Source organism: Podarcis raffonei, chromosome 9, assembly GCF_027172205.1.
Source record: "Podarcis raffonei isolate rPodRaf1 chromosome 9, rPodRaf1.pri, whole genome shotgun sequence".
Lineage (NCBI taxonomy): Eukaryota > Metazoa > Chordata > Lepidosauria > Squamata > Lacertidae > Podarcis > Podarcis raffonei.
In genome coordinates, this window is record NC_070610.1 from 57,748,755 (window position 1) to 57,775,586 (window position 26,832).

The window sequence follows — 26,832 nt, forward strand, 5'->3', positions numbered from 1 at the left end:
ATGTAAAAATAAAAGGCTTGGGATTGGGATGGACTTTACCTGCTGCCTAAAGAACAGTAAAAAAGGGGGGGTACTAAGTGAATATACTTATGGAATAAATTTATCCATAGAGAAGGTCCTCCAGTTCTTTAGATCAGCATGATCACTGTTCTGTATTACAGTAATAAATGCTATTAAAAATAAAGGATACCACATTAGACATTTTAATAAAAGGTCACAGCTAAATAAATGGTTGGAAATATGGTCTGTATTTGAAGAAGTCAACCACAATATATTTACAGAATTATTTGGCAACACCACTCAAAGATGTAACAAAATGCCCTGGTATATCTTGTAGCATTTAACTTATTTAATTTGTATCATTTAACTTATTTAACTTACTGCAGTCATTTGCAGGTTTTTCAATACTCCTCAAAGATCAAGGCACTCTGACTATACACTCTTGTTGTTTATTGGGCAATCACTGCAGCTAAACAAGTTAGGTGGACTCAACATCAGTTACATATTTGAAAGTCAATGTCAGCTTGTCTCCTTGGAAGTGAGAAAATCTGCAGCAGAGAAAGCTCCAGCTGCACACTTGTTTCAATTATTGTGCAAGACAAAAAGATCTCCACTTTTAGCATTGCCTGGATATGTACAACGCTCAAAACCTAAACAGGACTGCTTCTTAAACAATATTCTTTGATTACTGGTTATTGTAACAGGAGTCTCAAAACTTTCCTCCTCACCTCTACAAATGTATAGAAGAATCATGCCTTGAAAACCAATTCAGATGCTTCCATTTTTAGTATGTTTGTCCTTCATGCCTGAGACATAGGTTGCAGTATTCCCAAATGTAGAAAGGCACTCACTTTTACAGTAGTTTGCCTAATCTCAGAGAACAATGCATTACAGAAAATTAGTCAACATATATAATGAGCGAATCTGGTTTTTATAAAGGGAGAGGTAGTCTCAGACAACTTACAGTGAAATCCTATAACATCTATTCAGAGGTAAATCCAACTGAGTTCACTGGGATTTACTACTAGGTAGGAGAGAACAGGACTTCAGCCTAAGAAGCAAAGAGAACACCCCAACAGGCACTGAATGCTGAGTAACAAGATTTTTAAAAATTCAGGGGTATAAGCCACAAAACATGTGGGATTTCAGCAGCATCACAATGCAGGAAATAAGCAAAGTTTTAATTAGGAAGAAGTTAAGGAAAAGTGAAGTGAGAGAAGGAAAAAGGGAGATTGAATGGGCAAGAAGAGACTCAAACTGCAGGAGGAGATATCAAAGAAAACAGTTTCTGGTGGATTTCCTCCACTTTGAAGAAAGTTTACAACTTTAGCGGCTCAGAAAAAAGTCAAGAGGGGAAACTGAGTAAGAAATGCACACACACATTGTAGCTAGAGGGTTGGAGACTCAAGACAGAAGAAAGCAAGTACTTGCTCACAAAGTGCATAGTGCAATTTGCTCCCACTATATGCAATGGCGGATGCCAACTTGACCAGCTTTAAAATATCAAATTTGTGGAGGATAAGGCCATTGACAGAAAGGCCAGATGGCAAACCTTGCCTAACCAATGACAGAATTAAGAGTCCCCACCACCCTCTTCACTGCAGCAGGTTGTTCAACTCTCATAGCAAGCAAGATTAGGGAGAGCCTAGACAACTGGGCTACTGAGGGGATTCTAAGCAACTGGAAGAGTGATTTGCCAACTGTGAGCCAGCTGCCATTTCAAAATGCTTTTTGCCAATGTGCACAGAGCAGAAGCATAAAAGAATAAAGGAATGGAAGCTACTTGAGGCCTCAGGACAAGCTTATAGGAAGAACTGTACCTGCCAGTTGTCTCACACAAACAATCCCTCAATCCTCAACTACAGAATAAAAATGTCCTCTTCTCGTTCCTAGTCTAAGGAAAAACAGTTTTAAAAATGAAGCGCTATGGGGGCAGGACACAAGACTCAGAACCCCACTTTTGCTCTTTAACATGGACCACTCACTGCCAATGCCTACGTTTTGCTTCCCCTTAATTCAATGTTACATAAATAGATGTTAGCACGACTCACATTTAACAAGCACAGTCAGCGCAGAGATCCACGCTGCAAAATTCAGCAGAAGACAGGACCGCAAATCTGCTTCCTCTTCCCTGCCAAATCTGTAAGCACCTGATATCAGGAGAGGCAGTATTAAGCACACAAATATCTCTGGAGAAAAGTCGTGTAAATTTAAGAAAGCACTGTGCTCTCAGGACATTGCACAAACAATATTAATCACCATTAAGTATTATACAGCTCACCATAGGGATTAGTAATTTTTGCACTGTGTTAAGCCACTATGATAATTTAAGAGGCACATGGCAGGAGGAGTTACAATATATTTCAGAAAGAATTTGATGGAGAGTTACCAACAGAAGCACGCACTGTGGAGAAATGAGGAGTGACAGGGTTAGCTGAGATGAGTAACCACCAACTCACTTCTGATGAAACAGATACACCCATAGTTTGGGAGACTAGCTGCAGGCTAATTTTGTCCTTCCCATAATTCAGAGATTTTACCTGGCCACAACCCATCCAGCATCGATAGTTTCTCTCTACATTCGTCCCCACACCCTTCACTATCATATCTCACCAAGAGCCAATCTCAGAAATTGTTCTTTACATTCTCACGCTGCACCTTTCAGCACTATGCTTAGAAATAATTGCTTCAGGGCAATCTAGTAAACCTCTGATAAACCTAATAATTGGAACCAAGGCTTGGTGGAACTTAAATCTAGAATCTGCATCCATTTCCACGGTTCAGTCTTGTGAAGATAAAGTACCTGTGAACATGTACCAAGCACTCTTTCCCATCCTGTCAAGTAATAACCACAACCAACTTTCAGGAGCCAAGAATGAAGATGAAGTTGGCATGTAAAGGAAATAGAAGGAATGTTTTCTTAGCTCCAGCATTTCAAAGCTAAACACAGACTGCAAACCTATTATATGCTTCCAGAGGGATAGCTTTGTTAATGTGTTGCAGGCAATCTTTTGTGACATCTTAAAAGATGGATAAATTCATTTGTACACTAGAATTAGATACATGATGTGCTAGCACTTGACAGGAATGTAAATAGCTGCCTTGTATTGGGTTTATCTAGCCAAGTACTGTGCCCTCTGATGGGCAGTTGTTCTCTACATCACCTGGCGCTGGTTTCTTTTAACTGTTGATGCCAGGGACTGAACTTTGGACCAAGCATAAGCTGACAGTATGTACTTGTATCTCCCTACTGAGAAAAATGGGACCAAATAGCCCCAAAACTCTAGATAAAACAAACTAGTTTAAAGCATCAGCTTTGGAACAAGCTTTCACCCAAACAAGACTAACGAGTGCCCACGCAGCCACCCAAGTTCATGACTTTCCGGTCCTTACATCCTCGCTGTGTCCACAGGATACTTCTCTCCCCTCCCCCAATTGCTACTCTTTGCCCTCCCTTCACTTTTTCTTCCAAAATGCCTTTTGTGACCCGGCTCCTCCTGTGCAAGTAATAAAAAATAAAATGACAAGACAATAAGAGGATTGTGACTGTCCATAGGGTCTCTTTCCCCCACCTCCATTAGTGTGGCCTCTACAAATAGGCACTGTCATTATTACTTACATTTCATTTGCCACACTGACTCTACGACCACTTGCCTATACGAAATCCCAGTTGTTGTTTTGTGTGTGTGTGTGAATGAGTGAGAGAGAGAGGGAGAGAGAGAGAGAGACAAATCACCTATATTTTAGTCCACGAATGCTTATGCCAGAATAAAAACGCATTCGTCTTTTGAGATGGTAGGAGACCATCTCTTATTTTCTTTTTTTGGTGGTTCTTTCCTGCTGCAAGAGACCGACCCCTCCACAGAATATTGCCATTAGAGCAGCAGTTTTCCCAATTCCCTCATCTCCAACCCCCCCAGGAACGAGGGGCTCCTATGAAGCTGCATACCATTTACAGGCCTTACCCTAAGAGCTCCCCCACCCCTCCAGCGAAAGGTAGGCCAGCGAAAGGTAACCCACCCCCACCCCTTATAACCACGAAGGGAATGAGAAAGAGAAGCGACCCCACTCAGCCTCTCGCCGCTCCCCAGTTTAACTGCCCCCCCAAACTTACCCGCTCAGGATTCACGGGCAGCGGAAACGTGCGCGTTCTACGCATGCGCGAGCACGTCGCACGCCCCGCGGGAGGGGGATAGGTCGGGGAGCAAAAAAAAAAAAGCGGCGTGCGCGTTTGCGTCAACGCATTCTCTGGCCAATCGGACGCGGAGGGAAGCGAGGTGGGCGGAGCCGCGGGAGGAAGGAGTACCGGCGAAGGCAGAGCGAGGTGTGTGTGTGTGTGCGCGCGTCTGCGCGAATTATAGGTGGTGCTCATGAGGGCTAGAAACTTGACGGGCGGGGGGAGGTGGATTTAACAGCCCGGGTAAGGAGAGTCCGGGCGGCGGGCGCTGGGTGTCATTGTAGGGCAGGCCGGCGGCTTGTTCCCTGTTAGGTGCTTCGCGTTTCCTATAAGGCCTGGTTCAGGGCCGGATTTAAGTTTGATGAGGCCCTAAGCTACTGAAGGTAATGGGTCCCTTTATATGTCCAGCTGTCCTTTGTCAACAACAAATTGTCGCTGTTTTGTGTGTTGAATATATGGTAATTTATGGACCTAATAGGTATCTAAAGCCATTTGCACATAACAGAATGTGTATTTTGTCACAGTAATTGTTGAACTGAAAAACAATATATTAACATTAATATTTTTCCTTTAATTTTTTTGGGGTCCCCCAAGAGAGTGGGGCCCTAAGCTATAGCTTGTTTAGCTTATACGTAAATCCGACACTGGCCTGGTTCTAGGACCGTGTTGTTATTTCATGTATCAGAAGGTACTTTCGAAAATGGGCTGGGGGGGGATGCTGTGTGCTTTTAATGCTCCCCAAGAATCCTGAAAAGGTTGCTTTTCCGATAGGTTGCAGTGTAGCTTAATCCTCCTTAAGGCTCCTGCGTGGCTTACTTTGAGAGGAAGTTATCATTTTGTGGTTTTTCACTTGCCCTCAGAGATAGGTAAGTTGATGTTCTCCAGATGTTGCGCTGGGTGAAAGGAGTGGGGGTGTTTACTTACTTAGGCTATAGTCACAAAGCCCAATTCCCACTCCATTAGTTTTACCTAAACCTGTGCCGCTGCTGCTACCATTCAGCCTGCCGCCTTATTCCCTCTGTAACCTTAACTTGATGTTAACATGGTAACCGTGGGGGTACAGGTGCAGTACAAAGCCAGACAGATGCAAATATTGTATCGGGTTGTATTTGAGTAGACCTAAGTTGGCCATGCCCATCGACTTCAACGGATCTGCTCCGAGTTGGGCTTAGAATGATGATCGCTCAATATATTTAGCAAATATTTCACGGAATTGTAGAGTTGGAAGGGACCTCGAGGGTCATCTAGTCCAAACCCCTGCGGGTGGGTTGGGAATCCATCCCACATCCCTCATGTCACTCAGTGGTGTTTGGGTGAAGCAAGAATCTGGTCATCTGGAGCTAGTTTCCCAATATATAAACATATTAAAATAGCAGTTCTATATGTGTTTACCTGGGAATATGTTCCACTGAATCCAGTGGGACTCATGAGTAGCTTTGCATAGGATTCTACTGCTAGTTGTTGTTTTTTTTAAAGCAGAGTGTCTTTATTACAGTCGTTTGGAGAGAGAGGTGAAAATGTAAACCACAGGGTACGGGCTGGGTCAGAAAGGTAGAAGGTATCTAGCTTCTCCATGCTAGATCAGAGGTCAACATTATTATTATTAATAAACAAACAAACAAGTTTTGTATTCTCCCCTTATGAAGATGGTAGCACCCTCTCAATGTGAAAATGCATCTTAGAGTGAGGCTTATGGCTGCAACCACCTTCACCTGTTGAGGGGGCTCAGAACTTACAGGGTTAAGAGTTCTGAGTAATGACGCCTCACATTCTGAGGGCGGGCACAGAACACGGAAAGGGAGTGGTTTCTGTGTGTGCTTTCAGTCTGCGTGTTAAGCTCCATGGAGAAAGGAGCAACATGAGTTGCGTCTCACCGGGAAGATTTACGATGTGTTGATTTGTACAGCAATAAAGACTTTAAAGATAAGGAGATTGCTGTGTTTCAAGCCTGAGTTATTACCACACGACAGAACGTTCCTGCTTCTGCTTCTGCTGTGTTTACTCTGCTGGAGTCAAAGGTTCCAGGGGGGAAGAGCAGAGCTGCGCGGAGGAAGTGTGCCGGACCCCCTGGACGAACTTGACCCCCCCGAATAGGTTATGGGAGATCAGCAATAAAGATAAGCAACGTTCGTGCGTGTGAGGAGGCTGCAGTCAGAGGCCAGCTGATGAGACGCTGGGAAAGAGAAACTTCAGGCACAATCGGCTGAGGAGCAGCCAAAGGCCAGCTAAGGAGTAGCTGGAGCCAGCCGGGAGGAGCTCGCTGGGAAGGATCTGCCGGACCGGGAGGTGCTACTGTATCGTGAGTATGCTGGGCCCCCGGGGAGAGATGGCAGACAGCCATGAATCGTGTGCAGTCCCTTTTGAAGAGGCAGACGGGAAGGAGCCCTGGGTCGGTTGGCAGGCACTGAAGAGAGTGGGAGCCACACCAGAGGGGGCTAGACGCCAGCCTGAGGGACGCCCAGACGGGGCCAGATGCTGCACAGAAGCTGGGGAACGCCCAGAGAGTCAAGGAGGGGCTGTGGGACGCCCTGGAAGTCCAACGTGGGCTGGAGCCGTGTCTAAAAGCTGCTGCGATGCTTTGACACGCCAGAGAGACAGGCAGCCGTGTGCTGGAAAGCTGCTGGAAGCTGGGAAGAGGAAAGCAGAGGCAAGCTGTTCCTCTGGAGGCTGTGCACCCAAGTTTGGGGGTGCAGGCCAGAAAGGCCAGTCCAAGAGTCTTGAGAGTGCCCAGGCTGTTTGGCAGGAGCTGGAGGGGGTTTGCAGAGAAACCACAGCAGAAGCCAAAAGCCATTTTCCCAACGGCAGAAAAGCCTCAAGGAGGATTGCTGCTGGAGAGGTTGGGGGGGCAGTGAAGACCAAAGGCAAGTCTGCAAAGTTTTCCACTCGGAGATGTTTTGTTTGTGCCTCGGCTGAACACCTGCGATGGAGCTGCCCACAGAGAGCGAGAGAGCCAAGGCAGGATGCGCCCAAGGTCGTTTCCCATGGGAACCAGCCCGGGAGAAGAGGCCAGCGTGGAAAGTCCCAGGGTCGGCCGGAAGGGGAGGACAGCGCTTATCAGCTGTCTGCGGCGATGGCGGTTCTGGACAGCAACACCACCTGCAGCGAGAGCTCCAAGGTCGGGAGGAGCAGGAAGTCAGTTGCTAAGGCAACAAAGAAGGACAACTCCAGAGGGGGGAGGGTCCTACGTTGGGTTGTTGACTCAGCTGCGAATGCCCATCTGGTCACAGCGCCACCTGATGGACAAATGTGGAACTGCAAAGCTGTTTCAACTGAGAAAACTGTTAGATTTGCTACAGGTGCACAGGGCCGTGTAACCCATATTTCTAACTTGTTTGTCTCTTTTTTACAGGCTGAATTGAAGGTTTATGTTCTCCCTGAGATAAAGCATTGCTTGCTGTCTGTACCTTCTCTTTTACAGGAGGGATATTCTGTGAGTTTTGAAAAAAATATTTGCACCATCTCCAGAGATGGGAAGGAGCTCGTAAGTGTTGGAAAAAATCAGAACAACCTCTTTGTTCTGGAATCACCTCTGGAGGGTGAGGGGAAAGCCACTGATCACACTCATGTGTCGTGTGCTTGCGTGTGGCACAAGAGAATGTCACATGGGTCCTGTGAGGACGTCCAGATGTTATCAGAGTGCACCAAAGGTTGCAAGGTAAAAGAATGTGGTAAACCTTTGAATTGCAAGGCTTGCAGGAAAGCCAGAAAGAAGGGGTTTAATGATCCCAGTGTAGAGAGAGTCACCACAAAGCCTTTTGAGCTTGTGCATGCAGACCTTTTAGGTATGCCACAGCCAAGTCTGGGCAAGGCCAAGTGGCTGTTGGTGCTGACAGATGATTTTACCAGGAACGCATGGGCTTTCACGCTGAAAACGAAGGAGGAGGCAACGCAACTGATCAAAGATTGGGTTGCAGAGGTGGAACAGAGGTTCTCCACCAAGGTGCAAGGTTTCCAGTTTGACCGTGGTTCTGAGGTCACTGGGTCTGCTCTAAAGGGTTTCTTTTTTACGGCGGTCTTCAAGGGCAACAAAGGGAATTCCACCTGAGAGGTTTCAGGTCACAAATGCGTGGGTTGGTTTCGCACAGTGCGAACCTGAGGTTTGTGAGGTTCAACAGGTGCCTAACAACGATGCCAAGAAGGGGCGGAAGGCAATGGGGAAGGTGTTGAACACTCAGAAGTCCTCTCAGAATGTGATTCGAGAGGGGGTGTTGAGGGGGCTCAGAACTTACAGGGTTAAGAGTTCTGAGTAATGACGCCTCACATTCTGAGGGCGGGCACAGAACACGGAAAGGGAGTGGTTTCTGTGTGTGCTTTCAGTCTGCGTGTTAAGCTCCATGGAGAAAGGAGCAACATGAGTTGCGTCTCACCGGGAAGATTTACGATGTGTTGATTTGTACAGCAATAAAGACTTTAAAGATAAGGAGATTGCTGTGTTTCAAGCCTGAGTTATTACCACACGACAGAACGTTCCTGCTTCTGCTTCTGCTGTGTTTACTCTGCTGGAGTCAAAGGTTCCAGGGGGGAAGAGCAGAGCTGCGCGGAGGAAGTGTGCCGGACCCCCTGGACGAACTTGACCCCCCCGATCATCACCAACCTGGTTATTCTGGACTGCAATTCTCACTATCCTTGACCATTGACTGTGCTCACTGTGGCTATTGGGATTTGCATTCCAACATCATCTGGAGGACCTCAAGTTGAGGAAGGTTTGTCTACATTATTCACAGGAATTATCATTCTCTACAGCTGTAGATTGTCTTGCATAAAATTCTTCAAACTATATGTAAAAGCACCCCAGCCATTCCAAAATACGATATTTCATAAATGGCTTTTTGTTCCAATGTTTCCAATTGAAAAACTGTGGGGTGGAGGGAAACCAAGCCCCCTCTGATCCTCCTGGGCCTTCACATCTCAATAGCTTTTCCCCAGGTGATTTAGAGCAGATCCTCCATATGTCTTTGGACTCTATGAGCCCTAGCCAGCTTGGTTAATGGTCACTGAAGATGGGAGTTGCAGTTCACCAAGAACTGGAGGGCGATAGGTACCCCACCCCCACTTTAGAGCTTCAGAGACCACAGGTAGCACCTTAAATTGATCCCTGCAAAAAATTGTTTACCTGCAATGTTAACCCTGAACTGGAATAATACAATCTATGTTGATTGCTATGGTCAGCAGTGGGGCTGCCAAATTTGTACAGCCCTGCTGAAAAATGAAGTATACCCCCAAATGGCTAAGTGACTAGTTTAAAAGTTCAAATTTGGTCCATAGGTTGCTCAAGACACTCATTACTAGGGGATTCTGAAAATGGAACTTTTTGACTGAAATCCTTTGCTGATTTAAGTGGAATTAAGCCCTTTTGAATTCAGTGAAATATACTTATTGAATAAGTGTGCCTGTGATTGCACTGTTTGTTTCTAAGCATCAGATTCTGGAACAAAAAGATGCCAGCAGAACAGAGTAAACTGGGTAGCAAGTGGACCTGTGACAGATACTGTGCCTGTTTACACTCTTGAAGCATTGTAAATTGCCAGCTGCCTTTTCTGGTTTCATATTTGCTCCGGGTGGTTTTTTATACTGCCTTTAGGCACGGGAAAGCAACCTTCAAATATCACATCCACATGCAAGGGGGCGAGGACTGATAAAGGCCAGTGTGGGCTTGGTGCAGGGGAAAGTGCATTGTGTGGGCCAGGAGGGCAGAAAAGAGCAGTCAGAATTTGGCCAACAATCTGTGCGCCCCTCTGGCAAAAGGCATGTGTTGGGGCCTCAAGCATGTTGCTCCTAATTTGGGGACTGACACTGCTCTGATGCTTGCACACTCAGCTTGAGCTATATTTTATTTCCATGGTGCGCAACTGATCATGTTCCCTGTGTCATTTAGCCAGCAGTGGGTGGGAGTTCTGTTTCCCCACAACAGCAGCTCTATATAATGCCAAAAAGTGTTTGCAGTTCAGGGCTCCTACAGATGACCTGCTTATGGAGCATTCATTCTGATTTGCATGAGTGTTCATTCAGATTGGTTCATGGGGATGTTATAGGACATTAAACATGCATCCTGATTTGTCTGCAGGTTGCTTTAAAAACTTCCCAAACTTTTCAGTGCATTTCTCCATCATATTCTTAACATAAAAAGTCCATTGATGGTTGCTATTTTTTTAAGTGGATTTGGTGATCCAGGGCAACAGGGCGTTATAATCTGCTTTAATTGTGTGGACTTAATTTCTACTATGTACTTGACTCCCTCCTGCAAAATAGTGACTGTCTGCTGCTGCTGCTCAAATGTGGATGGATGCACAGGCTTTCTAGATTGTGTCCTTTCTTACTGGACTTAAATAAATAACATGATTCCTTTGCAGAGTTCAGTTCAGGCTATAATCCTCTAAATACTGTATTCTGTTAACTTGCAGTTTATTGCTTTATACATTTTTCAGATGCTAAAAACAGCTTTCATTACTCTGTTATAACCAGCAGTAATATCAATGGCATCCGTTTGCTTGACTAGCCTTAAAATTAAACCTGTAGATTTTAAACTGGTTTTTTTTCTATAGGCAGCATGTTTACTGGTTTGGAGGCTTGCAGCATGGTTTTATTGTTTGTCTTCCTTTTTTTCTTTCTTTCAGGGGAACGCTACATACAAGGAGGGGTATCTCACGGAACTCCTAAGATGTTTCCCTTAAAGGATGCAGAATTGGGAGCCTTTACCTTCTTTGCTTCTGCTCTTCCGAATGATGTTTGTGGGAGCAACGGCCTGCCCTTGACGCCAAATTCCATAAAGATCCTGGGACGCTTTCAGATTCTTAAGACAATTACGCATCCTAGGCTCTGCCAGTATGTGGACATTTCCCGTGGAAAGCATGGTGAGTTTTCTTTCTCCCCCCCCCCCGCCCCATAACTTTGGGGTGTGCATGTAGGAGTGTTACAGTAATTATTCTGCGCATGTGTTTCAGAGCATTAGACTTCAAAGCAGCCGTCAGCATTTTTTCCCCCCAAGACGGCAGTTTGCTTTTCCCCAGACTGACTCTGTAGCAGCATTTTTCAGGCTTGTCTCTGTTGTTGCACATAACAGACACAGATGTATGCTGCTGGGCTGCAGGCCTTTGTTATCCTGTAGTTCAGATCACATTGATAATTTTTAGGTATTTCCTTTTCTTTTTCACACTCTGCTTATCTCTCTTTACTCCATTCCCCCCTCCACCCTCTGTTCCTTTGCATGCTTTGGGGGGGGGGTTTGTTCTTGAAACTGCAGGCTTCTTTCAGTCCATTTGTTCCCTAGGTTCCTGCAATTCATCAATCTGTCTTTCTTTTTATTTAATTCTTCAAATCTCTCTTTTGAAGTTCAGAGTTTAAAAGAAATGTGCTCCACAGAAGGCGGCCTCGACAGTTCTCTCCCAGTCCTCACATTTTGGAACTTATCAGTGTGCCATATATCATGTTGAAGATGAAATATAAGCTGTAATTTACTTATTCTGTTATTTCTGTTTGTATACTGCCCTTCATCCAAAGATCACAGGGTGGTTCACAACATAGAAATACAAAATAAGAACACAAAAATACATTTTAAAAATAAAAATAAGCCCATAATCGCCTACCAAAAACACATTTTAAAAGGCCATAGGATGCTAATCAGCCAAAGGCCTCGTTATATAGAAGTATTTTCACATCGTACGTAAAGATATGTAATGAAGGCACCAGGTGAGCCTCTCTGTAGAGAGCATTCCACAAATGGGGAGTCACTCATTCTCATGTTGCCACCCTGCGGATCTCATGTAGAGGAGGCACACGAAGAAGGGCCTCAGGTGATGATCACAAGGTCTGGGTCAGTTCATATGGAAAGAGGTGGTCCTTGAGGTATTGTGGTTCATTTAAGGCCTTCTGGGTCAAAAGTTGGGGCAAAGGTGGTGCTGTGGTCTAAAATACTAAGCCTCTTGGGCTTGCCGATCAGAAGATCGGCGGTTCGAATCCCCGCAACAGGGTGAGCTCCCGTTGCTCTGTGCCAGCTCCTGCCAACCTAGCAGTTTGAAAGCACGCCAAAAAGTGCAAGTAGATAAATAGGTACCGCTCTGGCGGGGAGGTAAACGGTGTTTCCGTGTGCTGCTCTGGTTCGCCAGAAGCGGCTTAGTCATTCTGGCCACATGACCCAGAAAAACTGTCTGCGGACAAATGCCAGCTCCCTTTACCTGTAAAGCGAGATGAGCACCGCAACCCCAGAGCCGTCTGCGACTGGACTTAGCTGTCAGGGGTCCTTTACCTTTTTAGGTCAAAACCAGCACTTCAAATTGGGCCTGGAAACTTAATTGGCAGCCGGTGCAGTCAGGCCAGGATTGGTGTAATATGCTCAAACCATCTTACCCTGGTGAGCGGCATGACTGCCAAATTCTGCACCAGCTAAAGTTTTCAAATTGTCTTCAGAGGCAGCCCTACACATAATGTGTTGCAGTAATCTTACTTAGAGGTTACTGGAGCAGAGATGACATAAGTTAGGTTATCCTTATCCCGATAGGGACACAGCTAGGTCCGTAGCCGAAACTGATGGAAGGCACTCCATACCACCGAGGCCACCTGAGGGTCAAGCAACATCAAAGGGTCCAGAAATCCTCCCAAGCTACGTACCCACTCCTTCAGAGGGGGTGTAATGTCATCAAGAGCAGGCACCTCCTGGTGTATATCTCGTAGGCCACGGAATGTTTCAAGTCAATCATAGTATCGTAGAGTTGGAAGGGACTTTAACATGACTGAAAAAAGGAGATTTCAGGTTGAACTATGCCCATTTTAGCAGGCTAGTTCCTTTGCAAAATGCCATCTCTTAAGTGCATCTTTGTAATCTTACATATTCCTCCTGTGAGGAGAACTGCAATGCTATGTGTGCAGCCTGTCTCTGTATGCACACAGAGGGCTCCTTGAAAGATACAAAGCCTTCCTCACAACTTGCCTGGCATGCTGCTCTATGTGCTGCTTATAATCGGCTGTTCAGTTTTTCGCTTGACTTTATTTGTTCCATTTACATTTTTGATTTTCCCATTCTCATGCTGGATATCACATGTGACCTGTCCTTTAAAGGGCATTGTATTTTCCGAAAAATCTTACACATTGCTTAGGAAGACAGGCGAACTAATATCAGTGTACTGGATGAAGCAAAGATCACCAGTGTTGAAGCAATGATTCTTCAACACAACTTCGTTGGACTGGTCATGTTGTGCAGATGCCTGATTATCATCTTCCAAAGCAACTACTCTATTCCAACTTAAAAATGAAAAGCGTAATGCTGGTGGCCAACAAAAGAGGTTTAAAGTCTGTCTCAAGGCAAATCTAAAAAAAATGTAGTATAAACACCAACAACTGGGAAACACTGGCCTGTGAGCGCTCCAGTTGGAGAACAGCCTTTACCAAAGGTGTCATGGGCTTTGAAGATACTCGAACGCAGGATGAAAGGGAGAAACATGCTAAGAGGAAGGCACACTTGGCAAATCCACACCGTGATCAACTCCCACCTGGGAACCAATGTCCCCACTGTGGAAGGACGTGTGGATCCAGAATTGGCCTCCACAGTCACTTACAGACTCATCGTTAAAACCGTGTTTATGGAAGACAATCTTACTCTGCTACGAGTGATCGCCAAAGAAGAAGAGTTAGTTCAGAAGTCAGGGTTTTCCTGTCTTCTATAAACTGTTCCAAACTTATTCAATATGATCGTGCTTTCTTGGTATCTTGGCAGGGGTGGAGGGTGACTGTTACACCTGGGATCAGTTTTATTACTTTTAAGTGAAGTTTCTTTTCTTTTACATGGTGAATTTTATTTAACTGTAGCTTTTGCTGTATAGCTAAGCAGAATGTCTGGCAAAGCAGAGGAGAAGCTTCACATTGTAAATCTGTTTTAAAGGAGAGGTGGTTGTACATAGCATGGCAATATTCTTACAGCTATACCAGAATAATGTATTATGACGGAGCTCAGAGAGGAAAATCCAAAAATAGTCTTAGCTGGCGGTGCATTTTATAACAAAATTAGTGCAGCAGAATGGATGTGCCTGTCACGATCTCTTTTTATTTGTTTGAATTTCCATGGAATTCAAATTGTAATACCAGAAAATACAATACAAGATATAAAAGAAACACTACTAATGCATTTAAAAACCAATGTGGATATTTAATGGGATGGATATACCATCCTCAACCAAAATCCACAGACCACCCAAATGAAGCTCAGGGAGCACAGTTTAGGAAATCCTGCCTTAAATAATGCTGTTATCGGGAACCATGTTGACAATTACTAAGATTTTGGTGGCTGCCACAGCATCATGTTCAGGGTAACTGTTCCCCATGCTCATCCACGCACCTCAGTTGTGGATAATAGTAAGGCAATCGATACCCCTGTGTGAATGGAGTTGGTGAGGGCAGGAGAGGTTTCAGCATGAGGCACTGTTTTCCTTCAGTTGATCTCTGAATTCCTATTCCTTTTTCACCATTACAGTCCATTCCTAAATAACACGGTTTATATATTTCAGTTGCTTAAAAGAGAAATCTTACTGGGTTGGGAGAGGCGGTACTTGCGGTGGATGAGCTGTCAAATCGAAAGCTGGTGTCCAGCAGGGCACTAGGTGGAGTGGGTGGGTAGTGTTTTCTCTTGGCCCCCTTCCATTGGCTGTCTTGAGGTATTCTTTAAATAATGTATTCCCTCTCATTCGATCCAGCCCCAGGGCACACATGCCATATTGAGGGCATATTGTGGGAATGGAAGGATTGAACAGATCTGAAGCCTCCCCCTATCAACTCCCAACATGCTACTGAAATGCCAACCCCCCCCCCCCATTTTGACCTCTCCGCCATCAGTGCACTGATGTCAGAGGAACAATTGCAAGGGACCTTTCCAGGGCTGGCGCACGATTCTTATAAGTATGGGCCTCTAAAATTATGTCTTGTTGGGGACCTGCAACTGAAATACCCCCCTATTTGGGGGGACTCAAATTTAAGAAAATGGGGGGAGATGGCTTCATGTATAATACGATCCACACTTCTTAGAATCATTTTTAAAGAAAAAAACCTAGTCTTATACATGGAAAAGTATGGTACTTTCTTGCATTAAAAATAAATAAATTGTAAACTAAGCTTTATGTGGGGGAAATGGTGTGATTAATGTTTGTAAATGTACAAAAGGAGCGAGTGCTATGCCTTAAAAATTGCTCTCCTTCACAGTAATGGAGAAATGTTCCTTTTCAAAAACAGTGGTCTATCTCCTCAATGTGGTAAATAAAAGAAATGGAGAAAATAACAAGCGAGTAGGTTAACCCATATGTACTTGTAGCAATTGAAACAATTTGTGTATTTTGCTATTATTATACTAGCCCTATTCCAACAAAAAAATGATACCCACTTATCTATTTCTTTCGTTCTTGTCTTCCTTCACTTACACAAAAAACTTGGTAATTTTGATACTGAAAGAGTAGCTAATATAATAATAAGAAGAAGAAGAAGAGTTTGGATTTGATATCCCGCCTTTCACTCCCCTTCAGGAGTCTCAAAGCGGCTAACATTCTCCTTTCCCTTCCTCCCCCACAACAAACACTCTGTGAGGTGAGTGGGGCTGAGAGACTTCAAAGAAGTGTGACTGGCCCAAGGTCACCCAGCAGCTGCATGTGGAGGAGCGGAGACGCGAACCCGGTTCCCCAGATTACGAGACTACCGCTCTTAACCACTACACCACACTGGAAGTTTCTAATACATTTCCAAATGCATTTAGAAAAAGTAGAAAATCGGAAATACTGACCGTAAAACTGACAAAGAAACTTTCAAAAAATGGCAATAGTTGCTAAAAAAAAAATCTTAGTTACCTTTTTCAAAAATGACCCAAGGCAACATGGAGAGATATAAAATGTATACAATGGCAGGGGGTTGGACTCAATGGCCCTTGTGGTCTCTTCCAACTCTATGATTCTATGATATTCAAAGTTTATAACCAAAACAATAATAACAAAATCTTTACCATGCTAAAAGCACACACTCCATAAAAACTGCCAAATCAGAAACTGGTGGAATACAACCAAAAACAAATAAAAAAATATTGATCAGTAAAAACAGCCCATCACAGAAATTTTCTATTTACTCTATTCCCCCCCCCCACGCACCATGGTTGTTGTTGTATAATGAGAAAAAAAATAATCATATGTTCTTAACACTGAAATTACTCTAGACAGTTGTTGGCTGCAAATAATTGCCATCTACGTGTTAATTTGGTTATATTCCATGTAACGTATACTCAGTATGATTTTCTATCCCCCTAAAATAAGTAGACATCCTCTTTGTATTATGAGATGCAGCGTTACCATAATATGGTTTTAATTTCAGTGGGATGCAAGAGTGAAAGTGTTTTTGTGCCTGTGTGCACTGAGATACTAAATCTGTCTCTCTGTGTATATTTTTCATCAGAGAGGCTAGTGGTTGTTGCGGAACACTGTGGAAAGAGTCTGGAAGATTTGCTTCGAGACAGGAAACCAGTGAGGTATGGTATCAAGAAAAACATTGCAAGGAAACATGCAAACTGAAAGGTTTATCTACTTTAAGTTACAAAGTCCAGATGCACTTTTTCTTTTAAAACGTTAACTACCTTTGCAGGTCTAACAGATTCAAAGCTGACATCTTCCAGTACTTTATCCTTCTGGCAGCCAGATAAACACATGCTTAGGATGAAGCATATATTTACTTCTTCACAAAAGTTTTACGATTTTACGATGAAAGTACTGGAACCTGCCAGCAAATTCTTCCAATATGCTTTGTTTGTGTTTTAAGTTATGTTTCAGATAATGAGTTTTGGGTTTTTTTTAAAGCCAACCTGAAAAGTATTGAGGAATTGTGTGTACATGACAGTGCTTGTGCATTAGTTGTGCAGGGTTTTAAGCTTCTAAATGATGAATGTTAGTTTCATTTCTATATGAAAAGAAAATGAAAGTATATATCTTGATGTTTCCCTGCAGTTTCTGTATTGCTATATGATATAAAGTGCAGCATCAGGTTCAGGACATTTGATATTGCTGTGCAATGTAAAATGCAGAACAGAGATTACAACATTATTTTCTTCCAGCTGACAAAAGACTACATTCTAGCCAGGTGAGGGGATCAGGAAGCCTCAGCCATACCTCTGCTCAGCGCAGAGGATAGCATGGCAACCCTGTCTGCTTCTGGCCTTAGACTGGTAGCATAGCACAGTATCCCTGTTGATATGACACATACAGAGAAATGGATACAGGAAGTGCCTTTTGCTTCCTGTTTGCACAGTTATCTGAAGCTGTAAATGGAACCTACAAACTGTTTGCACATAAAGTCTGCATGCATGGAGCTGCTTTGCGTAATTTGCACCCTCTTTGGGGTACAGATTGTGCAGGTAGATTGTGCATGTGTACATTTTTAGAATCTTTAGGGAATGGGGCTGGATTTTGGCACAGGAATAGTGCTTAGGAGGATTTCCTCCGAGAACACTGCATCCCTAGGATCAGGCTCTTACAGTGGTGTCTGCGTCTTGATAAATATGAAAATAGGGAGAGAGAGAGAGAGAAACTTTTATTGCACTAGCCAAAAGCCATAGCATCATCCAAAGAAGGAAAAACAAAACAAAAAACAGTTGATACATATGCAGTAAAACCACGATCAAATCTACCAAAATTTCTTATTACATAGAATAAAAAGTACTTTTCAAATAAAGTGTGCAAATTAGATCTCAGAGTCCCCTTTGCACTCACCCCATAAATGAGACCAAACTTGTGCTGTGGCTGAATTCTCCAGCCTTGGCCTTACCTGGCTTAGTGTTAATATTTCCATTTCACTTTTGTTGAATTTAGATTCTTTCCTACTGATTTAGTTAGCTGGATTGAAGACATAAGGGGCAATTTAACACATTTTGAAATGGATTGGAAATAATGTATCTCAGAAATTATTTTACCACCAGGTCATTAAGTGCCAACTCCTGCAGAATAATCCCCAATTGTCCCCTTGGCCGTAGAGCAGAAACTGAGAATGCTTCTATCCGAGTCCTGCCATTTGTGCTTGGCATATGGATGGAGTGAGCTCTAAATTTTATCTTCATTGCATGTTGACAGATATTGGTTTATAGATTATACCCAATGAGAGGGTGCATGTCTGTTCAGTGGATATCAGAGATATATAGCAGATTGCTTAACAATTAACAGTTTGCTGTGATGGAAGACTTCTAAGCCCCGGTCACCAAAGATTATAGATACCACATTTCCTAATGGTACATTAAAACTAGGATATTCCTTTACATAATTTACATCCTGTGCCTTCAGAATTAATTTATGTTCCTAGGTGATTTAGAAGGGAGTAAGGAACAAAAGCACAATAATAAATTGAGGGTATTTTTGTCAATTAAGTGGTATTTAAATCTTGCCGAATAAAATAAGAACTCAGTAAAATAAAAAAATACTCTGTATTTTAAACTTTCAAATCATTTCACAAACTCTTTTCATTGCTTTTTGTAATTCTAGCAACCCTGTAATGTAAGTCAGTATTGTTTTCTCCTTTTGCTGGGTGAGGGGGTGTTGAAGCTGAGAGATAGTGGCAGAAGCAACATTTGAATTGGGGATTTGTAGCTTTGTCCCTTACCTGGGAGTAAGCTCTATTGAACGTCATAGGACTTGCTTCTTAGTTTCATATACAGGGTTTCGCTTTTAGGCACTGAGTTATGTCAGCTCTCGGGGATGCTACTAAGTCCAGGAATAATGTTTTGGCCCAACCTGTATCAAAATGTTGTACTGTCTGTCTAAAGTATCTCCAAAGTGAGTTTGCCTTCATATTTTTTCCTGAAGCATTATTTTAATGTCCAGTCCTTTATTTCCCCCTTTGCCCAGCAAGGCAAAAGACTGAAAGTTTTTTCTCACCTATCTTAAGAGAAATGCCCAGCCAGTGGTGATTTTTTATGGAAGCATAATTTCTAAAAAAAAATATAAAGCCCAAATCAGAAAAGAAATGTGCCTCCCTCAAGGCTTTTTTTGTGTGTATTTCTCAAGCCAGCACATGCAGCAAAATTTCGAGTTCATACTATGCAAAAGAGAAGCTGTTTCACCTCAGGGATACTTTCACTGAGACCAACTGAAACATTTCCCATTGTTTTTCAGGTAATTAAAATTGACATCTTTTTGTTTCTGTCATAAGACCTTTCAATAGCCAGAAATAATTTAAGAAAGAGCAATTCCCAGTTATGCTATTCAATCCATCTCCGTCAATTAGCTTTGTAGGGAACTATTTGGGGTCCTCCCCCGTACTTGTTTTGATTATATTAGCTCATGATAGAACAGGTTTTATACCCAAAGTTGATATGCATGCTATTGCAATTAATTTCACAAACTGTTATGGAATGGGAGAAGCTGTCCTTATGGTTTATAGATTAATTCTTCTTGCACTTGCCAGGAAATAAGTCCTTTGCACCTGTACCACAAGCTGATGTCAAGTCAGCAGGAAATCTTCTATTAGGCTGTTGCTGAAACTGAAGATATACCATGGGTGGACGGTCCATCTTTCCATGCATATTGCAAAACAGCAGGCTATACAGCTGTCTGATAGTTATTTGCAGTTAATCTTATGAAGTCATGCATCATTATACCGATTACATATGAGGTAACGTTTGCATAGGTGTTTCGGCACAGTTCTGTTTTTGAGTCCACGAGAACCGTCCTCCTTTTTCTCCCCCTTTTCCATAAGGTGGTGATATTCCACTAGGACACTACTTTAGAAGAGCTTATCAGAATTTCTAACTCCAAAGTTAGATATCTGAAATAGTTACGCTACATTTGGCTTCTCTTGTAACTCAGTCAGGAAGCTAAACATTCCACAGAAACATTGCAGCACGCTTTTCTGTTATGATCTCTGTGTATCCCCAGATGGATACATTTTGGATAATGGAAACCTTTTGTTAACCGTAATGATCTTCAAAGCCTCTTGAGAGTATATTATTACCTCTACCATACGTTCTCAGCAACCTTGTTGAAATAACCTGGGCAACAGTATAGGTATAGTTGTAGAAGGTGAAATGTTAGCAGAACACTCAGCCCCACGAACACTGGGAAACTGATATAACCACTTCTCAGTAGGTGTCAGGATCTGAAACATTTGGTTTAGAATAAAGAACTTCAAGAATTAGACCAAGGCTGTAAGCCTATGCATGCTTACAAGAGAGTAAGCCCCAGTGAACACGGTGGGTAAGCATGCATTGCATTTCACAGTAAATGATGGACAGCTTGGTTTTCTTCTGTCTGCATCTCAAATGAACTTAGGGCACATCTGAGCTGATAGGATTCCTGATAGTACTATAGCCTCTTAAATGTGTTCATTGGAGGCGGCTTATTGGTTTCTTAGTCTGTTAGTTTTTTTGTTATATATTTTGTGTTCTCATTTCGTATTTTTTTGTTGCAAAGCTCCTTGTGATCTTCGAATGAAAGGCGGTATACAAATTTCATGAATGCAATGCAATAATAATAATAAAATAATGACTGCAGCTGTAATTGCATTTTGCAAAATGTTGTGGCTTGAGAAATTTTTCCCGTCTGGATATTGACTCTAAATCTGACTCTGGAATTTAAATATTGGAACAACAACTCGATATCAATAAAATTGCAGTATACAATCTTGGAAAGGAATGTGCTATGTTTGTAGCCTGCCAGTAGAAGGGCAATCTTGTTCATAAGAGTAGCTGCCATATATGTCTGTCTGTCTGCATAGCAAAAGATTGTCATTTAACATTTATTTGTTCAAAGTACAAGCAAATAATCAAAGTGGATTTTTCATTCTAATTAGAATATTGGTTTCAATTGAAATTCAACAACCTTATTAAGTTCTAGCTAGTGTCATGCAACACAACCCTGTTTCTGTTTACTCAGAAGTCTGACTAGGCTCCATGAGGCTTGCTTTCTAGTAAGTTTGTCGAAGATTGTAGCCTTAGTGGTTTTACAGCTTTGTAAATTGCCTGCCTTTGAATTCCAGTTTTTCTAGTCAGAGGTGCAGAGTCCTACAAGCTACCTGTCAGGGAACTGCCATCGGAACTAGAGGAGGAGGCTCGGCTCCACAACGATGCTGGAGAGGGGCCAAGCAGGGAGAGAGGCAGGTCTCCTGTTGAGGAAGAAAATCAGCGCAACACCAGGGATAGAGGGGGGCCAATGGGGGAAGCAGAGAGCAGGCTCCGGGACTCTTCACTGGACACCAGTGGGGAGAGCACAGGTCCTCCGCTACCCACGCCCTCCCTGCGCAGAAGACTTCCGTGCAGGGAGAGTAGGAGGAGACTGGGCGTCAAACAACTTTTATGTTGGAAAAGGTTTAAGAAACGCCCACTGACGGATTCTGCCAGCGACTGAACAGCCACGGAGTGGATGGCTGTCCAGCGAGAAATGGTTTAACCAGCCAACCTAGCCCAGAGCGGCGGCTATTTACGCACAAGCAACCCCTAAAGCCATTACACTACCTTTTAAAGCTGTTAGTTGAGAAATGTTTTCTTCTGAAGACTGAAAATAAGCACACACACCATTCTGTTATTATTTTTTCACATTATACTTTAAAATGCCCTACTTTCCTTTTTGAAGCCTTTTGCAATTTTACAATCACAAAAGCCAACAGATGGAGTATTTAGATGTCTTTTGGCACCTGCATTATGCATTTTGAATTGTTCTGAATTCGTGAGCAGAGTGGTCATAGTATGTCTTCAATAAAATATAGTTGTCATATGTTTCAGAGGTTATGGTTTTGAAAAATTACCAGTGAACCATCAGAGAGATACAGAGGTATAATATGTTATACATAGACCCTTTGATCGGAAGCAGACTCTGTCTGCAGCTGTTTACTAGCTTGGTGGAAAACATGATCTGACTCGGATGAGTAGGTTTTATTTGCTCTTATTAAACTATTGTCTACTCCATGTATTAGATGTCTTTGTTCCATCCTCTGCTATAAATGCATTACCGTTTGTATTGTGTTCCAAAATCAAATGGGAGGTAGGCTTTATGTGAAAAAGGTTCTCCAAAGGGTAAACATGTAGCTTATAAAAAAACAAAATAAGATGAGGAAAGGGGTAAGAGGAAGGCAAATGTTTTCCAGCAACTGTGAACACTCATATGATTCCAATTCAGAAGCAGCCATTGATACGGCTTCAAGGGTTGTGTATGTGGTGCTTTCATTTGGAACACTGAAGAGGCCTTTGGCCCTCTAAATGATGTTGAGTCTTCAGGTTCACAGTTGACCCTAACCATTGGCAACGCTGACTGGTGCTGATGGGAGCTGGACTCCAGAAACATCTTGAGAGTGACCTGTTCTCCAGCTCTGTTTTAACTAATGCGATGAATATGTTTAGGTTGGATTAGGAGATTGGAGTCTGTGGAAAGTGAGCTCGTTTTGAGTAAAATCAAGTTTTGGGGGTGACACAGTTGAGTAGCTATTTCTAAGATAATTCTTTTGAAAATACTGAATACTGTATGTCTCTCAGTAAAAGAAGGATTAAGGAGAAAGGGGCATAGCTCAAAATGCAGTCTTTCTGAGTTAAAATACCTTTCTACAACACCTTTCTGGAACTAATTATTATGTTTTCATTCTTACAATATAAACATGATTTAAGTCTTGCTGCTACGGATGTAGAAAAGTGCAACCAGTCTGAGCAAATAAGCTGAAGAGCAAGGGAATATTAAAATAATGGGAAAGTATGGAAGTAGGTAATCAAGAAACTTATTTTTAAAAACACACAACTGTTTGTCACAATCAAGTATAACAACATATATATAGTTGGGTATTTGTTTATTTCCATTTTAATCCTTTCCCAGTAATTCATTTCCAAAATAGCATTTATTGATGTGAAGTCATGAAGCAAAAGAAATCCATTAGTCATGTCTTGTTTATGCACTATCCAATACTGCTTTTCTTAATTAGTTTGAATTTTTAGTAAATATAAAATGGGAGCTGAAGCTGGTATGCAGAGTAATTCAATCTATAGCAGAAGGTGTTAATGTAACAATAAACGTTACCACTTGCTCTGAGCCAGCCTGGAGGTCATGTAAAATCACATTTGTTTTGCTGAACCAGGATTTTCATGCCCAAGCCTGAGCCAGCTAGCAGGTTTTGTGACTAGGATCTGAAACCACAGTTTTAAGCTGGTTTACAAAGCATGCAGTAAGCCTCTGAATACCAGTTATTGGGAATCAAAGGTAGGGAGAGTTGTTGTTAGGCTCATTCTTCCTGAATACTCATTTCCATCTCTCCCTGCCCCCAATAAAAACAGCATTCTAAGTCCCCTATCTTTTCAGTCCTCATTGATTTTGGGAGGGTATTTTTTCGGTATTTCTGCAAATATTGGGGTTCCCGCACACCTGTTTATACTACCCTCTGTTTGTGGATGGTGCCATTTTGGTTATATAAGTAAGGATCCTCACTCAGAGAATGAGTTTGCTGTTGGAATATGTGATGGTGATTCTTCAGAGCCTTGACAAACCTCTTGGAAGACTGTTGCGCCATGAAAATGGAAGCGAGCTTGATGTTGAATGCTGAGCAGACAGGAAACAAAGGCAAGCAGAGAATGGAGACTATTCAAAGAATATATAAGATTATATTGTAAAAGTGATGTTATCCTAGCAGAACTGAATGATACTTGTATATAATAAACAAATGGAATAAATATACTAGAAAAATATACAGGAAAAGTTATAAAACAAACTGTGCAATAAAATTAAGACAATAGAAAAAGTACGAGAATGATTGGAAGTTTCAGAAGACTTTATTAGAAAAGACAGGATGTTATAACCAATATTCATTTCTTATTGTGAACTCTCCTTTGTTTTTTTGTTTTTATTTTCTTTATTTTTTTTCTTTTATATTTTCGTGTTTAATTTTGCTGTAACTATTTGTAACATATATGTAAGATGATATTTTAAATCAATAAAGACAAATTTTAAAAAAGGAAACAAAAAGGAAACAAAAGCAAGCAGATCTAGACCCCAGCTGGCCTGCTGCACACTTGGAAGCTTAAGCCACTCTGTGGAATTTAAACTACAGTTACATATCACAAACCATGATTTCACAGAGTATCTGAGTCTAGCCATTATGCCCCTTATCATAAAGGACATCATTAATTTCTTCATAGTGAAGAAGAATTAGGATAATTTGCAGCATGTTCATTTGCAAACATTGATCCAGATGATTTTGATCACATCTTCACATACACTTCTGTAGCATGCCTGATCAGCTACTTCTTTTGCTTGAATACAGATGTCGTCTTTGCTTGTTTGCAAAAGCTTTTATTCCCCAAACAGACTATCTATTAAATAATGCTTACTTGGTGCGTTAATGCCTTGCCCTACTTTTCCTGTGTCTTGGAAGTTTCTGAAATAAATGGCCTTGTTCAGAAGTAATACTTGCCTAGCGTTTAGAGGAGGGGTAGCAAAGTGGTGCCTTCCAGATGTTGCTGAACTATAACTCTGTTGACCATGGGCCATGCTGGCTGGGATTGGTAGGAATTTGAGGCCAACAACATCTGGAAGGCACTGGATCAGTGACCCCCAGTTTAGAGTTTGGGAAATCATCTGTTCCCTCACATACACAACCCCCCTTCTAAAGTTCAACATTCCTTGCCAGTTTAAGTGAGCCCAAGAATGTTCCTAAATATATACTTTGAGAACCAGTTTAAGAGTGCCTCAGGTTGGCATGTAAATGTTTGCACTAATGCCAATCCAAGAAAGGGCAGGGAAGAAATAGAGGTTTTCCACAACATAAAAATCAGTTTAAGAACAGCCAAAAAGATTACATTGCAAAGGCTTTCCTTAATAATAATTATTCTTTTTTTAAGTTTACAACCAGTGAAAGGAAGAGGAACCAGGCAGGAGAGCTCCCCTTTTAGAAAGTCCTGTTGCTAGTTTCTGCCACCATATTTCCAGTAGAGATGGGCCAAAGAATCTATTTGATCTGTAAGGCCACTGGTCACTCACCTGACTTCGTATCAGATGCCTTAGAGTGTGCTTTGATTCCCCCCCCCCCCTTTGCAACTGTGGCTTGCATTCGGCACTGTTGGTACCACATGTCAAGCGATGCTGCTGGGGTCAGATCCATGCTTGAGCTTCCAGTTGGAGCTCTTGACTGAATCCAGTGTCTGCTGAAAGCATTTGGTGCCAGATTTACAGAGAGTCAAATGCAAGCCATGTTTGTAAAATGACTGGCAGATTTAACTTCAATTCACTGTTTTGGCAGGGTGTCAGATCTACCTGATATGATAAATAGATGCTTAGAAGGCTTACAATAAGGAATGCACCTACTTTCTTCCATGCTCACTCACAGACGTGCACATAACATTCCCTTGGGCACAAATCACTTTTTCCCTCCTCCATCAGCATTCGCTTGCTTGGGAGCTGATCAGAGCAACTCTTGCGCTGAGATTTTGATATATGTGTGTCCGTGTGCATTTGTGTGCATATGTCTGGGAAAGGAACTGGAAGCTCCCCCTTTGCCATATTTCTTTCATCTGTTTTTGGTAACAGATAATGTGCTGCTTCTGTGCTTTGACCAGAACTCTTAACTTCTGATTGTGATTGTCTGATGACATTCTGTCTTGCAGTGCTACCCATGACAATTACAGATAGAACTTTTGTGGTCATTCTCTGCAATTCTTTCTCTCCCCCCCTCCCAACCAATATTTCTGTACTTTTGACTGATAGGGCCTTTGGAGTAGGGGACAACGGGAAGGGAAGGATTTCTAAATAGCTGAATAATTGAGATACTGTGAAAGATGAGATAGGAGAAAGATGGAGGTTAGTTTTGCCTATGGAACTGGCTTTTGAACTGGGCTTTATAATACTGAGAAAATCCATTATCTCATATTTGAAATCACTTTTTGTTTTGTTTTTTCCTGTGGAAGTCCTACACTAGATGTTCCTTTTCTCCTTTTCATTTTACTATGCATATCAAATTGAATTTGACTTGTTAAAAAGAGGGGGGAGGACTTAAAGTATTTTAATAAGTTTCTACTCAGTTATTGTCATCTGTTGAAATGGTGTGTTGAAACCCAGTGCATAATCCTGGTGGCCTGCTATGTCAGCATTTTTTCATGGCTTTACATTTTATTAAATCAATATATTCCTTTTGGCCTTGCTATCAAGGAGGAGGCTGTAAGACAGATTTTGTGATTTGCACACACTTAAGCTGGAAAACAGTACACAAGGTCACTATGCAATATTATTTATATTTTTAAGGAAAGAAAAATAATGATGAAATTAATTAGTAATTTCCTGTCGGGAACTCTTTGGGGGGGAATACATCGGGAGGATAATGCTAATAATATGAATGACTTGGTTTTTTAAAAGAATTGCAGCTGAAAAAGCACAAAGAAACCCAAAGACTTGCTTCCAAATATTTTAAATATCTGAAAGTGGCTCTAGAGGGCAATTTGTATTCTCCAAAGGTCTTTACTCTCCTGCATGAAAAAGGTGTTGGTTTTTGGTAACAGTTCTTGATAAATATCATTGTTGGTTTTAATGGGAAGATTGTATTACTTCTGTGGTTGTTGGTTTTGTACAAAGCATGATCAGGATCCAAAGGGTTGTGAGCCAAACATCTTGCACAATTTCACATGTGCGAGAGTTGATGCAACAAACTTACCTTAATGTTAAGCAGTGGAACGAATAATTACCATGTTCGATCATTAA

The 26,832-nt window shown here is 42.2% G+C and overlaps 2 protein-coding genes across 7 annotated transcripts in view; one reads left to right on the forward strand and one right to left on the reverse strand.

Annotated features, from left to right (window-relative positions):
- The window catches only part of AIMP1 (aminoacyl tRNA synthetase complex interacting multifunctional protein 1), a 36,001-nt gene extending 31,778 nt beyond the window's left edge, over nucleotides 1–4,223 (reverse strand). The window contains exons 1-3 of one of the 5 annotated variants that reach the window (XM_053403895.1): nucleotides 4,115–4,220; nucleotides 2,052–2,150; nucleotides 729–867 (exon numbers count right to left, since the gene is read on the reverse strand). Coding sequence is in view for 3 of the 5 variants with exons in the window: in XM_053403890.1 (XP_053259865.1) it covers nucleotides 2,052–2,053 (2 nt within the window). In the remaining 2 variants the exon portion in view is untranslated. Of the gene's footprint in view, nucleotides 1–728; nucleotides 868–2,051; nucleotides 2,151–3,619; nucleotides 3,642–4,114 lie in introns of those variants that run through there. The other 4 variants (XM_053403890.1, XM_053403891.1, XM_053403894.1 and 1 more) reach the window with 4 other exon arrangements.
- Nucleotides 4,224–4,899: 676 nt separating this feature from the next.
- TBCK (TBC1 domain containing kinase) overlaps nucleotides 4,900–26,832 on the forward strand; it is an 87,407-nt gene continuing 65,474 nt past the window's right edge. The window contains exons 1-3 of one of the 2 annotated variants that reach the window (XM_053403897.1): nucleotides 4,900–5,043; nucleotides 10,792–11,028; nucleotides 16,589–16,661. In XM_053403897.1, the coding sequence (XP_053259872.1) occupies nucleotides 10,836–11,028; nucleotides 16,589–16,661 (266 nt within the window). In that variant the 5' untranslated portion in view covers nucleotides 4,900–5,043; nucleotides 10,792–10,835. Of the gene's footprint in view, nucleotides 5,044–8,781; nucleotides 8,881–10,791; nucleotides 11,029–16,588; nucleotides 16,662–26,832 lie in introns of those variants that run through there. The other variant, XM_053403898.1, reaches the window with a different exon arrangement.